The sequence below is a fragment of the Sapajus apella genome, unplaced genomic scaffold (assembly GCF_009761245.1).
Source record: "Sapajus apella isolate SASKATOON/1434 unplaced genomic scaffold, GSC_monkey_1.0 scaffold46, whole genome shotgun sequence".
In the NCBI taxonomy this organism is placed as follows: domain Eukaryota; kingdom Metazoa; phylum Chordata; class Mammalia; order Primates; family Cebidae; genus Sapajus; species Sapajus apella.
The window spans coordinates 20,016,661-20,032,158 of NW_022436986.1; the positions used below are offsets into that span (position 1 = coordinate 20,016,661).

The window sequence follows — 15,498 nt, forward strand, 5'->3', positions numbered from 1 at the left end:
AGTGCCCAGGACGGACATAGGAGCAGGGAGGTGGTAGGGCCCATCTCTACCTGCAGGGGCCCAGGGAGCAGCAGCCGGGTCCTTCTCTAGGTGGCCAGTACAAGACAGTACCCTTTGGTGTTACTCATTCTTGGGGGTTCTGTGAGCCTCTGGTCAGTACCAAAGGGCCCCCTTCCTCTTGCTGCCTAGCCCGCTTCCTGCCCTCAGGGAGAGTTGTGGATATTGCATGATCTCTAAATGAGAAGACCACTGCCTCCTCCTCTTTTGTTTTTATGGTTGGAGTGTGGCCAGGATCAGGGGTGGGCCACCACTGGTAAGGGTTCAGGGCAGGGTGAAGGAGGCCAACTCATGCTCTCCCAAGACCATCAGAGGTGGAAACTGCTTGAGAGTCAGCCCCTGGTTCTCAGTGACTCCAGCTTCTACGGAATTTGCAGGTGAGGGAGACAGGGGGCCTGGGTAATGGTGACGCAGGATTCCCCAGACAGCATCCAGGAACTGCTACACTTATTTCAATGAAAGCGTCAGGCATTGGGTCAAACAGTGTCCCCTGAGAGCAACAGTTCCCAGTCAGTGCCCGCAAGGCACCACAGAGCCCCTTGCCCTAAAGCCTTGGGGGCATCATGAGGCCCCTCTGCCTCCTCCCAGCCCCCATCAGCCCCGGCACATCCCTGCCTGTCTGCTTCTTATTGTGACTTCCAAGCCAGCCTTCCTTTAGGAAAAGGAGCTTAGAAACCAACATTCTAGAAGATGCACTTGGGCCTGGGCTAACTAATTCAGATGCCCTAAGAGTCAGAGACCGGGCCGGTCAAGGGTTATGGGTGACCTACACAGTGGGCTGCTTGGTGGCCTCCAGATGACAAAGCATGAGCTGACAGAAGGTTCCAGACTGCTGGACTTTCTCTGGCTCTGAGTTAAGTGAGAATCCGTGTTCTCTGTGGCACAAGAAGAGGTTGGGCAGAGACAGTCCCAACTCTGGAATGTGGGGCCAGTGGCCCGAGAGGCCACTCAGTCCACCGGCTGGGAGGGCCCTCGGGGACTGAGAGCGTGACCCTCTCAGGTACTGCCCCCGGGTGGGAGCCGCCGGATGATCCAGACACGGGCTCTGAGTGTTCACATCCAGAGGTCTCCCCATCTCCACGCTTCGTGGCAGCGAAGACCCAGACGAACCAGTCGGGGAAAAAAGCGCCGGCCTCCGTGGTCCGATGTGCGACCCTCTTACACCGCACGCCTCCAGCCACCCAAACCCAGACGTTCCGCACTCCAAATTCGGGATCTCCAGCGAGCAAGGCGACCGCAGGTACCAACGGCCTATGTGACCCCCACATGTTCTCCACCCCCGCCCTTCTCACCACCTGCCACAGCTGTGCCTGGGGTGGTTGTTCCCTTGGAAGAGCAAGAGTGGCAGTCTTGTAGTGATCTGGGACAAATCTGGGTCCCAGCTGTGCCTCTGGCTGGCTCTGTGACCATGGCAAGCCACCTAACCTTTCTGAGCCAAGTCTTCTCACCCTAAATCAGAGGGTTGTACAAGGGGTTTGCAAACTTTTTTTTTTAGAAGAATATTTTTTCCCAAATCATGGCCTTAAGGGCCTGTTTTGTTTGACATTCTCAGGGTTTAAAAATTTTTTTAGTTGACCGGGTGCCGTGGCTCACGCCTGTAATCCCAGTATTTTGGGAGGCTGAGGTGGGCAGCTCACCTGAGATCAGGAGTTCGAGACCACCCTGGGTAACATGGTGAAACCCTGTCTCTACTAAAATACAAAAAAAAAGCCAGGTGTGGTGGCACCAACCTGTAGTCCCAGCTACTTGGGAGGCTGAGGCACGAGAATCGCTTGAGCCCTGGAGGCAGAGACTGCAGTGAGCCAAGATCGTGCCACTGCATTCCAGTTTGGGCTACAGAGTGAGATCCCATCTCAAAAAAAATTTTTTTTTAGTTAAGTGCCACCATTTGTATGTCAGATTTTATGTAAAACTTTTGATTTCTACCTGACATTGAAAAGTCAGATCTGGCAGTCCTGGACCCACTTCCCGACAGGGCAACAATTGCCTGCCTCCTTGGGTAGAGCCACTTTTCCACAATCCCCACCATTCCCTACTGCCTCCCCAACACAACGGCCGTGTGGCAGGTGTCATTTCTCATTGTGATCACACTGTTGTTTGTCATACATCCAACCCAGTTCATCTGTTTGTACTGTCTGCCTGGACCCAGTTGGCATGAGTTTGCATCTCCCACCTTTCAGAAAACTTAATTAAAAAATAAAAATTAAAAACTCATTTCAACAAGGATCTGCTCTCAACACAGCAGGATAACCCGGATGGTTGACCAAGATCTCTGGTCTCTTGCCCTCCCCGTCTGTACCACTACCTGTGAAACTCTTCCATGAGATACAGGCCCAGCAGGAAACCAGTGGATGCCACCATGTCCTATGTTCACGCTGCTAAGGACTCTGGCTCCAGAGGGGTAAACAGACAGTAAAAAGTGCCCAGCAGTTATTTCCTCCAGGAAAACCGGCCAGACACACTGTGTGCTCATCAGGAATTCTTAGATTCACACTGGGGTAGAGCCAGCGCTGGGCCGCCTGCCTGGACATGTGACTTGTAGAGCAGAGTGAGGATATGGTGCTTTGGGACCGTGGGCTCTTCAGTTGTCCTCAGGAGACCAAAGCCATTTCTTAAATAAATAGATGATTAAGGTGAGAACTCTGGTAAAAGGAACCACTTGGTTCTTTGCGTGACTGGCGACCCAGCCGAGCGATTAAGCCATGCTTACCTTTACTCCTTAGTTCAGGAGACTAATTTTGGGCGAGGGTCTGGTTCTTTGAAGACATGTTTGTTGTGCTTAGATCTCCCAAAAGGAGAGTAGTTAATCAATCTTGAAGGTAATGGTTTTTCAGGTACCATGTTGAGAAAAGCCAATAACTGTTGTGTTTTTCAACAGTAGCATAAATTAGCTAGAAGCAAATTGGTCATCACGGTCTCACTGGTGATAGATGTCGGCTCCACTAAATAATGGAATCATGTCTTTCAAATCTTGCTTTCACTCTTGCACTTGGCTGGGAGTTTTTATGCCTGCAGTTTCTGCCGAGGGCAGCCCGCAGGGTGTGGTACGTGGCCGGTCTCCAGCCTGTGTCTCTGAGTAGGCATTCAGCCAGCTAGGGGACAGGCCTCAGGCTGGCTTCATGGGCCTTAGAAGACTTGTGGGTGGCGGGGTGTCACTTCTGGATTCACCAGCTGGGCGGGCGGGAGGGCATCCAGTTGGGAGCGGGAGCCTGCATGGGAGGTAAGATAGTGTGTGTTTGAGGAAGACACTGTCAGTCACTTCCTCGTCCTGGAATAAGTGACCCTTCATGTGTGGATGGACGTGTCCCTGTATGGGATTTCACCTCTGGTGGTGCACATTTCAGCCAGAGCTACCTGCAGCAGCAAGGAAAGCTGCTGAAGATGTGCACTGTCAGCTGAGCAGTGTAAGAGTTTGCAGCCTCAGTTGTGCTAAGTTCTACCAGCATGCCGGTCAGAAGCCCTCTGAAGTACCGGTCACCCGACGTACACAAGGATGAAGATGGAGAAGGCAGTCACTTCGCTAGCTCAGACCTTTGTAAAAAGGAAGCATCTGCCCCCACAGGGAAGTCTTCTTCTGCCATCTTGGAGGGTTAGGAGCACATCCAGCCCCAGAACTTGACAATCCCTCTCTTTCCTCTGTTTTTTCACCTGTGAAATGGGAATGACAGTGCAGCCCTCCCAGAACTCTTGGGAGAATTAGAGGGAGCATGGATGTAAAGCGTCTGGACCAGTGCCTGCTACACAGGAGGTGCTCAGCGAATGAGAGCCTCTTCCCTTTCCCTAGACAGAGAACAGAGAGGCCTTCTGTGCCAGTTTGCAGATGCTTGCCGAGACTCTCAGCCCAGGCATTTCACAGACATCTTTTGAAGGGAGGGTGGTCTTTGTAATGTTAGCAGCCTCTGCAGGAAGGATCCTGTCAGGAGGCGCTGTTACGGTGGGATGACGAGGGTCGTTTCGGGGGAGGTAGGGATTGGGCAGGGCCTGCAGGTGCTACCTCTGGCGTCCTTTCCCATCTTCCCCATGGACATCCACACCCCTGGCGCCCACAAACTAAGCACCTGCCCCTCCGGAGCAGGGTGGACCAGGTGAGAGTGGCGTTTCCCGAAGTGCGTCCTCAAGATCGTCAATTTTGTGAGAGATTTTGGAAGCTAATATTTTTAAAAGGGGGTTCTGTGGGAACCCCTCTTATGTTTGGAGAAGGCGAGGTTAAGTCAAGCTAAATGGGCCTCTTTCCGGTCAGACTTCTCAGAGCCTTTGATGTCTTTGGGCAAGTTGTTTCTCCTTAAGAAATGGACGGGGTCAGCTGCACATCCCAAATTGACTTGCTCCCTGAGGTCTTGATCTCCTGGATCATCTGGCATCGCCCTCATGCCCAGAGCACCTGGGAAAAGCTGGGCTGTCTTCCAGCTCAGATCATCTGTTTCAGTACCTTCTGCAGGTGGGGGTGGGGACTACATTCACAGTTTTCCACCTGGTTGGACCCTATCTCTGCATTGTAGGGTTTCCAGGGATCACCTGGGAGAGCGCAGGCCACTCAGGAAGATGGCAGCCTGTAAACAGAGACACCCCAGGTGTCACTCAGGAGGAACCCATCCCTTCCGCTGGGTGAACACTGAGCAGACCTTGCCTGGTTTTGGCCTCCGGGGGTTAGGGTTGCCCCAGCTCTCCCTGTCGTTCCCGCTATTCCGGGATGTCCTCCCTGTCACCAGGGACTATCCAGCTGATGGAAGTGGAATCAGAAAATAGGCTGTCGTGATCCCTGCGCTTTGGTGGGGCCTGTGGCAGCAGAATGTGACAGAGGAAGTAGTGGGCGGTAGATCCAATGACTTGGTGTCACAGGTGTGGCTCTCCAGGAGCCAAAGATGGCAGACTCAGGCCCATTTACCATCTGCTCCCTGGCTGGATTTCATCCATGTGTTTTTAGGCATGTCACCCCCGCCCCGTGCCTGGGCCTCCTGGGCACTGCCAGGAGGGTCTCTTGGGGCCCTGGCAAGGTGTTAGCCTACTCAGAGGGGCCCGGGGAGGTCTGGCTTGGGCTCTCGGAGCCCTCACTAGAGCTGGTTGCCCCAGCAGAGTCCTTGGCCTTCATCCAGCCTGCCCCTCCATTGAGACCTAGTGCTGACCAATCACCTTTGTTCCCTTTCTCTCTCCTGTCCCCCACCCAGCAGAAAGCGCTTTCAGTCGGAGAGTAGAAGGCAAAGCACAAAACCACTTTGAAGAGACGAACAGCAGTTCGCAGAACTCCAGCGGTGAGTGTGCCCCTTGACAGCCATCCTGTGTGGCAGCTGCCAGCTTCACCCACTCCCCCCTGGCAGCTGCAGCAGCACCCTTTGGACTGGGGTCTTTGTGGTGCATGATGGATCTTGTTGGGGGGAAGCTGGGAGCAGGGAATCAGAGGGGGACCGCAGAGACAGGAGGGGCCTTTTCTTCCAGGGACATTCCTCTGCACCTTGGGCATCAATGGGCAGTGCCTCCTCTGTCTCCCCCATGGAGAGGGCAGCACCCCTCTCCATAGCCTGCGGCATTAACTCAGCCAACCCCGGATGGTTGGGCCGGAGAGAGCCACTGCTATGTTTTTAGGATAGACATCGCAGCCAGTTTCTTTACAGGAGAAGCAAGGAAGTACAGTAGGGAGAGCTCTAAAAGGCTGGGTGCCACGTCTCATGCCTGTAATCTCAGCACTTTGTGGGGGCCGAGGCGGGTGGATCACTTGAGGCCAGGAGTTCGAGATCAACCTGGCCAACATGATGAAACCCTGTCTCTACTAAAAATACAGTAGCTATAATCCCATCTACTCAAGAGGCTGAGGCAGGAGAATCGCTTGAACCCAGGACCAGGAGGTTGGAGTGAGCCAAGATCGCACCACTGCACTCCAGCCTGGGTGACAGAGCGAGACTCTGTCTAAAAGAAAAAAAAATAGAGCTCTGAGAGCGAGAGTCCCCAAGTTCTGGCCTTATTTTGGCCCTGGAGCCATTGGAACTGAGATTCCCTTCCAGCCCCTACCTGCTCAAGTGGGTTTAAAGTGAGGTTCCCAGTGGTATCTGGCGCCCCCTGACGGCTGCCTCGTGGAGGACCGTGGCAGAGACTCAGAGCGTCCAGAGCAGCAGCCAAGGGGCCTCTCCCACCAGACCCAGGGTCAGCCTGGCGTGGCCATGGCTGGCCACCAGCAGCCTCTGTCCAAACAGGACACTGCAAGCTGATCTGTACCTTGAGAGCCAGGGCAGGAGGGGAGAGAAATTCTCACATTGTGGTTACATTAGGGGAAGACACCCACTCACTTTCTTGCATGGTTAAAGTTTAATTTACCACTTATGAGGTGTCAACCTATGCCAGGCACTGGGCCGGGCACTGCCTGGGTGTGGACAGGCGACGAACACAACACAACCATAGGGACCCTGTGAGACAGCCAGGAGGCCAGACTCGAGTGTGGAGGCATCTGCCTAGTAACGGGAGCCCCACTTCGGGCTCGTACTCAGTGTGAACCCCAGCTCCACCACTTACTAGCTGGTGACTTCGGCTGGTCTCTGGATCCCTCCTCTGCTGTAAAGTGGTTGACGAACACACATAGCCCCATGGCGGTTGTGGACACTCAATGAGTGCCTGGCACAGATGACGTACTCAACTGTCAGGGTTTTTTGGTGGTGATAGTTGGTTATTTTTATTTTTTAAGTAAACCAAGTGATTTGATGGCTGCTCTGTGGAAGGGAATGAGGTTTTGAACAGTGTAATCCACACAACCTCTCCAAGAGGTAGACCCAAAAGAGAGGGAGGGAGTGACTTGCCCAAGGCCACACAGGAATGAGTAGCAGTGCTGGGCTGGAACCAAGGTCTCCGAGTGTGCCCTGTGCTCCCAGCCAAGCCATGCTGCACCCGCTGTGCTTCCCCTGCCCCCAGAGCTAACCAGTCGGGAACAATAGTGCGAGACCTGCTGCTGCTGCTGTGGGCAGCCGCCATTTATTGAGCGCTTACTGTGTGCCTGGCATGTGTTCAGAGCTTTATATGTCTTATCTGTCTTCCTCCTTACCACAGCCCATGGGAGTCAATGTTACTGTTATCCCCACTTTTTGGAGTGGGAAACTGAGGCTCAGGAGAGGTGGATTGCTGCCCCAGGTCCCCCAGATTATAAGTGGTGGAGCCAGGATTCCCCATCTAGTCCATCTGGCTCCACTGTGGTGCCTGCTGCGTTTGAGGCTTGCCAACCACGGGCAGCGCCAGGAAGTGGAGAAGAGCTGCCAGCCAGCAGGAGCCCTCCAAAGCACAGCCGCTCGCAGTGGCTGCTCTGGTGTTTGGTACCAAACATCCCCAGTCTGGTGCCAGAACCTAGAAGTAGCTTCCAGCTCCCTGTCCCAAAGTGAGCTGCCGTATGAGGATGTCTTCTCACCAGTACTCACGTGGCCTCGCTCTTTCAGAGTGAAGGGTATCCCGGAGGGATGGCAGTGACTTGTCTTGCCCTGCCTGGTGACCCCGGAACCCACAGTGAACCTTGATCCTCTGAAAGCCACGGCCTCTGTGTCAAGCCTCCCCCAACCCCACCCCAGATTGTGAGCCTGCCTTTTAGATGCTCCCCGCTCCTCTGAAAGCCCATCTGGCTCACTGGTTATTAAGAATAAAAATTACGATGATCAGCACAGAACAGCAGAACTGGAAGAGATGGCTAAACTGTTTCTCTTTTGCAGAAACTGCAAGTCCCCTGATTTCCAACCCTTTCCCTCTCCTACAGAGTAAGTGATGGTCCCGGCCGGGGGGCTGGAGAGGGCAAGGCAGGGCAGGGAAGGAACTCAGCCAGCCACATGCTCCCGGAGCCTCCAGGCTGTGTGAGATGGGCTTTGGGCCGCCCTCCCGGGCAGACCTGGCAGCTGGTAGAGGCAGGCCCAGGTCCAGCCCGGGGGGGGGTGGAGCAATTTGGATGGGGTGGGTCAGAGCCCTGACCAGCAGCTGCTTTGGCTCTGCTGCCCAGCCCTGGCAGGAGCTCAGGCCTTCCCATTCGCGGTCATCAGGCAGCCTCAGGACACCTCTTCCGAGCCCCATCACAGCCTTCCTTTTTCTTCTTTTCCTTGCTGTTCTTCCCACCCCGCTTTCTTTGTCCTCTTCTTTCTCCCCTTCTCCCTCTTCTCCGTGAGTGCTGGGAGCAGAGAGCCGTGAGTGCTGGGAGCAGAGAGCCGAGTGATCCAGGCCCCTGTGCTCCTTGCACTCGTTCCCACGCGTGCCCTCTCTCACTCCTCCCTCCCTCTCTCTCCCTTTCCCCATCGGATCCCCACTTCCTCCTGCTTCTCTGTGGCTTTCTCCACTCCTTACCCCTTCCCTTCTTGCTTCCCTTACGTCTGTTATCTTGGTTTTTGTTTATTCATACACTCATTCATTTGTTCACTTGGCAAAAAGTGACCTCATGTGGTTCCACAGAGAGAGCTGGGCTGTGACACCATGAGACTAGGTCTCCACCCTGAGAGGGCCGCTGGTCTGTTGATGTTGATGTTGTCCCCCTACCCCCATCTCAAGTGCACAGAACAGTGGCTGGCACGCAGTAAGCACTCAATAAATAGCTGCTCAGTTGAGCTAATGGTCTCTCTCTGCATGGCTTCCCTCTCCGTCGTTCCTTCCCCAGCCTCTCCCTCATGAGTCCAGTGACGGGGAGGCAGGCAGGCTGGGCCTGGAGCCCTGGGCACGGAGACCCAGCGTGTGTTTGGGTTCCCACTTGCAAAGCTGCCTGCAGCCCAGCAGAAGGTGTCTGCGTTGGCTCCGCCCCTCACGCCGCTGCCTTGTTTCTCCCTCCAGAACCCTACACCTGCGGCGCCTGTGGGATCCAGTTCCAGTTCTACAACAACCTGTTGGAGCACATGCAATCCCACGCAGGTAAGGGGCCCAGCAGCCCACCAGGGATGCGGCTCCTCTCCCGCTCCCCTTCCTCAGTTCCTGCAAATGGAAGAGATGGCCAGAGCCTGACCTGAGGCCCCCAGGGATGGCCACTGTTTCCTGGAAAATGGTCACAGGACATGGAAGGGGGCCCTAGTCTGTCAGTTATTAACACGGGCTGGTCTGTGCTCTGCAGGCGGGGGTGGTGAGGGGGCAGCACAGGCTCTGTGGGAACAGGGAGAGGTGGGACAGAGTTGAAAAGACTTCTTGGAGGTGGTGACCTCTTAGCTGGGCCTAAAGGCCAAGTAGGAACTGGCCTGGAAGCAAAATGTCCAGGTGGAAATGGAACATGGTTTGAGATCAAGGTGAGCAGAGGCAAAAGGTGGGGATGGCCAGACATGCAGCCCAAGGCAAGCTGGGCTGAGGCCCGCCTCCGAGCAGTCTCATTCACTAACACCCTATGTCCCATAATGCTGTTGCGCCCACACTTGAGCACATGTCAGAATCACCAGGAGGGCTTGCTAGACACAGATTTCTAGGCTCCATTGTGAATTTCTGATTCTGTAGGTCTGCAGAGGAGGGGACTAGGATTTGCATTTCAGGTAAGTCTTAAGACAGTGCTGATGCTGCTGGTTCAGGGACTGTCCTTTGAGAATTACCGCCCTGGAGCTACAGGCTCAGTCATCTCTCTAGGCAGCCTTTTCATCACATTTCACCGCAGCATAACACGGGTCTCAGGGAGACACTTATTTGCTGGAATAAGTAATTCCAAATTCTCAGTGGTTAAACATACAAATCATTGACTTCTCGCTACATTACAGCCTAATGCACATGACCTAGCTGGGTGGCTTCCACATGGTGACTCAGGGATCAAGGCTCTTTTTTTCTCCTTATAGCTCCATCCTCCTCTGGATCCTCAGAGTCCTCTTTCTTTGTGGATAGGGAGAGGGCCTCTGGGGCAGGCACACTTCTTTACCATTTTAGACCACAAGTGACACCTGTAGATGCTCAAATTCCAGTGTGGAGAATTAGTCACATGACCAGCCTGAATCCATGGGCGGAAGCATGCCCAGGGCCATTGTCCCAGGACAGCTGGACCCGTTGTAAAGGGAAACGTGAGTCTGGGGAGGTAGCTAGTTGTCCCTCCACCCCTTTCCCCAGAGGAATTCTCTAGAGTCATTAGAAAGAATGGGTGAGAAGTGCCTGACATATAATTGGGGACAGTAATTGGTAGCTGCCATCATTTCACCTGTTACTGTTACTGTAAAAATCTTTCATATCATCTCCCAGGTCTGACCTGACTAGCATAGAGTATTACAGGACTAGAATCTCTTTTGGGCTAAGTACTGATCTATTAGTGTAATCTCTATCATTCATTCATTCATCGAACATATAGTAATTGGGTATCTACTGTACACGAGGCACTAAATCAGATGATCTTTTTCGGGGAGCCTATTGGTGCTGTGTGACCTTCCACAGGAAGCTCTGCCTCTATCTCTAAAGTGAGGGCCTGAAAATCCCCATCTCCAGCAACCTTTCCCACACCACGCTTCCCACCTCCTGCTTTCCTCTGTCATCAGCTGTGCCTCACCAGGGAAGGCCTCAAATGCCACCTCAAGGCATTTGGACTTGACCCCATGGGGAAGCAAGACCCCCAGGCTAGTGACAGCAGTTGGTGGGCCTCTTGGGAACCACTGCCTGAACATCTTGCTTGGTCCCGAGACTCCCACGGCAAGGCCGCCTGCACTCCTCTGAATCCCCAGCACTCTGCCCGCACCCTGCCAGTTTCTGGAAGCTGAGCTGTGATTAGAGAAGAGCCTGGATGCCAGTGCTCTCCCATCCCTGGAGGCCTTTAAAATGCAAATCAGGGCTGAGCCTTGAGGTGGCCCCACCCCTCCCAAGCATCTTGACTTGTTTTCAGAGTGGAGCCCTGGGCTGCTTTGTTCTAGTTCAGCGCTGCCAGAGAATGCCTGGCCAGCAATCCAGCGCAAAGCCAGGTTGAATCCCAGCCACACTGAATCAGGATTAAAGGCTTGGCTCCATAGAGAGAAATTAAGCGTCATGAGCTGCGCAGTTCACAGCGCCGCCGATAAGGAGGATCAGCCTCAAATAACACCAATCTCATTATGGGGCTGCTGAATGGCACAGGGTAATTCCCACTAATAAACTTCCTTTCTGTGCTGTAGGAAAACCTGGCGTGCCTTCGTGACGTTGGAGAAGCGTGCTTTGGCAGTAATAAGACCACAGATAGCTAGTTTTGTGAGTGCTTTCTGTGTGTCAGTTGTGGTACTGAGAGCTTTACATAGTTATTTCATCAGATCTTCCTGATTAGGTAATTGACATTTTCATCCCCATTATGCAGACGATGAAACTGAGGCTCAGAGAACATAATCACGAGGCTCAGAGAACATAATCACTGGCCCAGAGTTGCACAGCTTATAAGCAAGCATCCAGTGGCATTTGAGTTTTTACTTGGTTCCAGGCCATGTTCTAAGACTTTTACATATATTCATTCATTTAATTCTCAGAACAACCCCTGGAATTAAGTGCCCATAACAGCTCCACTTCATAGCTGACAAAGCGGAGGCACAAATTGGCTAAGTAACTTGTCCAAGACTGTGCAGTCACAGTGGCAGGCTATGGATAGGATTCCAGCTCTCGCAGTGAACTCCAGAGCCCATGCTGTCAGCATCCACCCTGTGCAGCCTTGGGTAGACCTGACAGAAGATTAGCAGAGATGGAAGCCCTCTCAGAGGCCATCTCTTTCAGCCTCCTCATTCAGTTACAGCCAGGAGGACTACAGCTAAGAGGGATTGGGAGATCTTACAGGCAGCAAGCAAGCTGGCAGCTCAGGGGTGTAGGATTTTGGAGGTGACCACACTTGGTTTCTTTCTTTTTTTGAGACAGAGTCTTGCTCTGTCACCCAGGCTGTAGCGCAGTGGCGTGATCTCAGCTGTATACCTGCAACCTCCACCTCTGGGCTCAAGCAGTTCTTGTGCCTTGGCCTCCCTAATAGCTGGGATTAAGGTGTGCACCACCATGCCTAGCCAGTTTTTGCCCAGCCTGGGTGACAGATCGAGATTCCATCTCAAAAAAAAAAAAAAGTAAATTTTTAAAAAATTACCAGGCAAATAAAATTTAGAAATTTGAAGAGTACAGTTTGATTGGTTTGGACAATTGTATGCTGTTGTTTAACTACCATCACAATCAAAATATATAACACTGGCTGGGCACTGTGGCTCACGCCTATAATCCCAGCTCTTTGGGAAGCTAAGGAGGGAAGATTGCTTGAGTCCAGGAATTTGAGATCGGTCTGGACAACATAGCAAGACCCTGTCTCTAAAAAAAGAAAAAAAATCGAAAAAATTTAGGGCACAGTGGTTCACACCTGTAAACCCAACACTTTGGAAAGCTGAGGCAGGAGGATTGCTTGAGGCCAGGAGTTTGAGACCAGTCCTGGTCACCATAGCAACACTCTGTCTCTACAGAAAATTTAAAAATGAACCATGCATGGTAGCACACACCTGTAGTTCCAGCAGTTTAGGAGGCTCAGGTAGGAGGATGGCTTGAGCCCGAGGGGTTGAGGTTGCAGTGAGCTATGATGGTGCCACTATGTGTCAGCCTGGGTGAGGGAGCAAGACCCTGTCTCTAAAATATAAAAATAATATGACCATCAACCCAGAAAGTTCCTTCATGCCTCTTTGCAGTCATTCCCTTTCTCCTACCGTAGCCACTGGCAACTACCATCTGCTTTCTGTCACTATAGTTTTGCCTGTATTGGATTTTATTATATATGGCGTTCTATGGTATTCAGCCTCTTGTGTCTAACTTCTCTCACTTAACATACTTTCGAAGTTTGCCCATGTTCTGTGTTATCAGTAATTCCTTTATTTGACTGAGCTGTATTTCATGGTCTAGACATACCACACTTTGTTTATCCATTCACCAACTGATGGTCATTCAATCTCCAGTTTGGGACTATTACAAATAACACTGCTATGAACATTCATGTACAAGTCGTGTGCATGTGTAGAGACATGCTTTTAATTCCTTTGGGTGTATACCTGGAAGTGGAGATGCTGGGCTGTAAGGTAATTCTGTTTAATCCTGTGAGGAATTGCCAGATAGTTTCCTAAAGTGGCTGCACCATTTTTACATTTCTACCAGCAGTGTATGAGGGTTCTAATTCTCCATATCCCTGTCTTCACTTTTTATCATCTTCCGTCTTGATTATGGCCATCATAATGCATGTGAAATGACATTTCATTGTGGTTTTGACATATTTTTCTGACAGCTAATAATGTTGAGCATCGGTTCATGTGCTCATTGACCACATTGGCAAAGGATCTGAATAGACGTTTCTCCAAAGGAGATATACCCAGTAATGGGATTGCTGGATCAAATGGTAGATCTACGTCGAGGTCTTTAAGGAATCTCCACCCTGTTTTCATAGTAGTTGTGGTAGTTCACATTCCCACCAGCAATGTAAAAGTGTTCCCTTTCCACCACATCCTTGCCAACGTCTATTATTTTTTGATTTTTTAATTACAGCCATTCTTGCAGGAGTAAGGTGGTGTCGCACTGTGGCTTTGATTTGCATTTCCCTCATTATTAGTGTTGTTGAGCATTTTTTTCATATGTTTGTTGGCCATTTGTATATCTTCTTTTGAGAGTTATCTGTTCATATCCTTTTTGATGGGATTGTTTGCTTTTTTCTTGCTGATTTGAGTTCCTCGTAGATTCTGGATATTAGTCCTTTGTCAGATTCATAGTTTGTGAAGATTTTATCCCACTCTGGGTTATCTGTTTACTCTGCTGGTTATTTCTCTTACTGGGCAGAAGATTTTGTGTATAAGACCCGTCTATTTATCTTTGTTTTTGTCGCATTTGCTTTTGTGTTCTTGGTCATGAAGTCTTTGCCTAAACCAATGTCTAGAAGCATTTTTCTCATGTTATCTTCTAGAATTTTTATGGTTTCAGGTCTTAGATTTAAGTCTTTGATCCACCTTGAGTTGATTTGTTGTATAAGGTGAGAGACGAAGATCCAGTTTCATTCTTCTGCATGTGGCCTGCCAATTACCCCAGCACCATTTGTTGAATAGGGTGTTCTTTCCCCAGTTTATGTTTTTGTTAGCTTTGTTGAAGATCAGTTGGCTGTATTTAGCTTTATTTCTGGATTCTCTATTCTGTTCTATTGGTCTGTGTGCCTATTTTTATGGCAGTACTATGCTGTTTTGGTTACTATAGCCTTGTAGTATAGTTTTGAAGTCCAGTAATTTGATGCTTCCAGATTTGGTCTTTTTTGCTAAGCCTTGCTTTGGCTATACAAGCTCTTTTTTGGTTCCATATAAATTTTAGGATTTTTTTTCTAGTTCTGTGAAAGAATAATGATGTTGTTTTGATGGGAATTGCATTGAAAATTTGTAGATTGCTTTTGGCATTATGGTCATTTTCACAATATTGATTCTACTCATCCATGAGCATGCGATGTGTTTCCATTTGTTTGTGTCATGTGATTTCTTTCAGCAGTATTTTGTAGTTTTCCCTGTAGAGGTCTTTCACCTCCTTGGTTAAGTGTATTCTTGTTTTTGTTTTTGTTTTTTTTTTGCAGCTTTTGTAAAAGGGGTTGAATTCTTGATTTGATTTTCAGCTTGGTCATTGTTGGTGCATAGCAGTGCTGTGATTTGTGTACGTTGATGTTGTATCCTGCAACTTTACTGAATTCGTTTATCAGTTCTAGAAGCTTTTTGGAGGAGTCTTTTGGATTTTCAAGTATATGGTCATATTATCAGTGAACAGCCTTTGCCCATTTTTAATTGTATTTTTTACATCCTTTATTGAGTTGTGAGAGTTCTTTATATATTCTAGATACAAGATCCCTATAGATAGATAATTTGCAAATCTCTTTCCCATTCTGTGTTGCCTTTTACTTTCTTGATGTCTTTCAAAGTGTAAAAGTTTTTAATTTTGAAGTCCATTTATCTATTTTCTCTGTGCTTTTGGTGTCATATCCAGGCAGTGGTGTCAAGAAACCACTGCCTACCAAAGTCAGAAAGACGTAATCAATTCATATGTTTCCTGTGGTTCCTTATAAAACTCTAAGAATTTTATAGTTTAGCTCTTACATTTAGGTCTATTCCATATTGAGTTTATTTTTATATGTGTGTGAGGTGGGAGTCCCACTTCATTCTTTTACATGTGGGTATCTGGTTGTCCCAGCACCATTTGTTGAAAAGACTATTTTCCCCATTGAATTGTTCTGATAACCTTGTCAAAACTCAGTTGACTATAAATGTGGGTGTTTATTTCTGTATTTCCAGTTGTATTCCATTGATCTGTATGTCCGTCCTGTGTCAGTATTACACTGTCTTGATTACTATAGCTTTGTAGTAGTTTGGAAATTGGAAAGTATATTCCTCCAACGTTGTCCTTTTTCTGAATTGTTTTGACTATTCTGTATCTCTTGCATTTCCATATGAATTTCATGATCAGCTTGTCAGTTTTTGCAAAAAAACAAAACAACAACAACAGGATTTTGTTAAGGATTGTGTTTAATCTAGATGAGTTGGGACCTTCCATGTTCATGGACTG

General features: G+C 49.9%; 1 protein-coding gene across 15 annotated transcripts in view; it reads left to right on the plus strand.

Moving 5' to 3' along the window:
• The window catches only part of ZNF618 (zinc finger protein 618), a 179,348-nt gene that overhangs the window by 150,893 nt on the left and 12,957 nt on the right, over positions 1-15,498 (plus strand). For 4 of the 15 annotated variants that reach the window (XM_032240453.1, XM_032240458.1, XM_032240455.1 and 1 more), the window contains 4 exons: positions 1,058-1,297; positions 5,223-5,306; positions 7,734-7,778; positions 8,830-8,907. In XM_032240453.1, coding sequence (XP_032096344.1) covers positions 1,058-1,297; positions 5,223-5,306; positions 7,734-7,778; positions 8,830-8,907 — 447 coding nt within the window. The remainder of the gene's footprint in view (positions 1-1,057; positions 1,298-5,222; positions 5,307-7,733; positions 7,779-8,829; positions 8,908-15,498) is intronic. The other 11 variants (XM_032240457.1, XM_032240460.1, XM_032240461.1 and 8 more) reach the window with 7 other exon arrangements.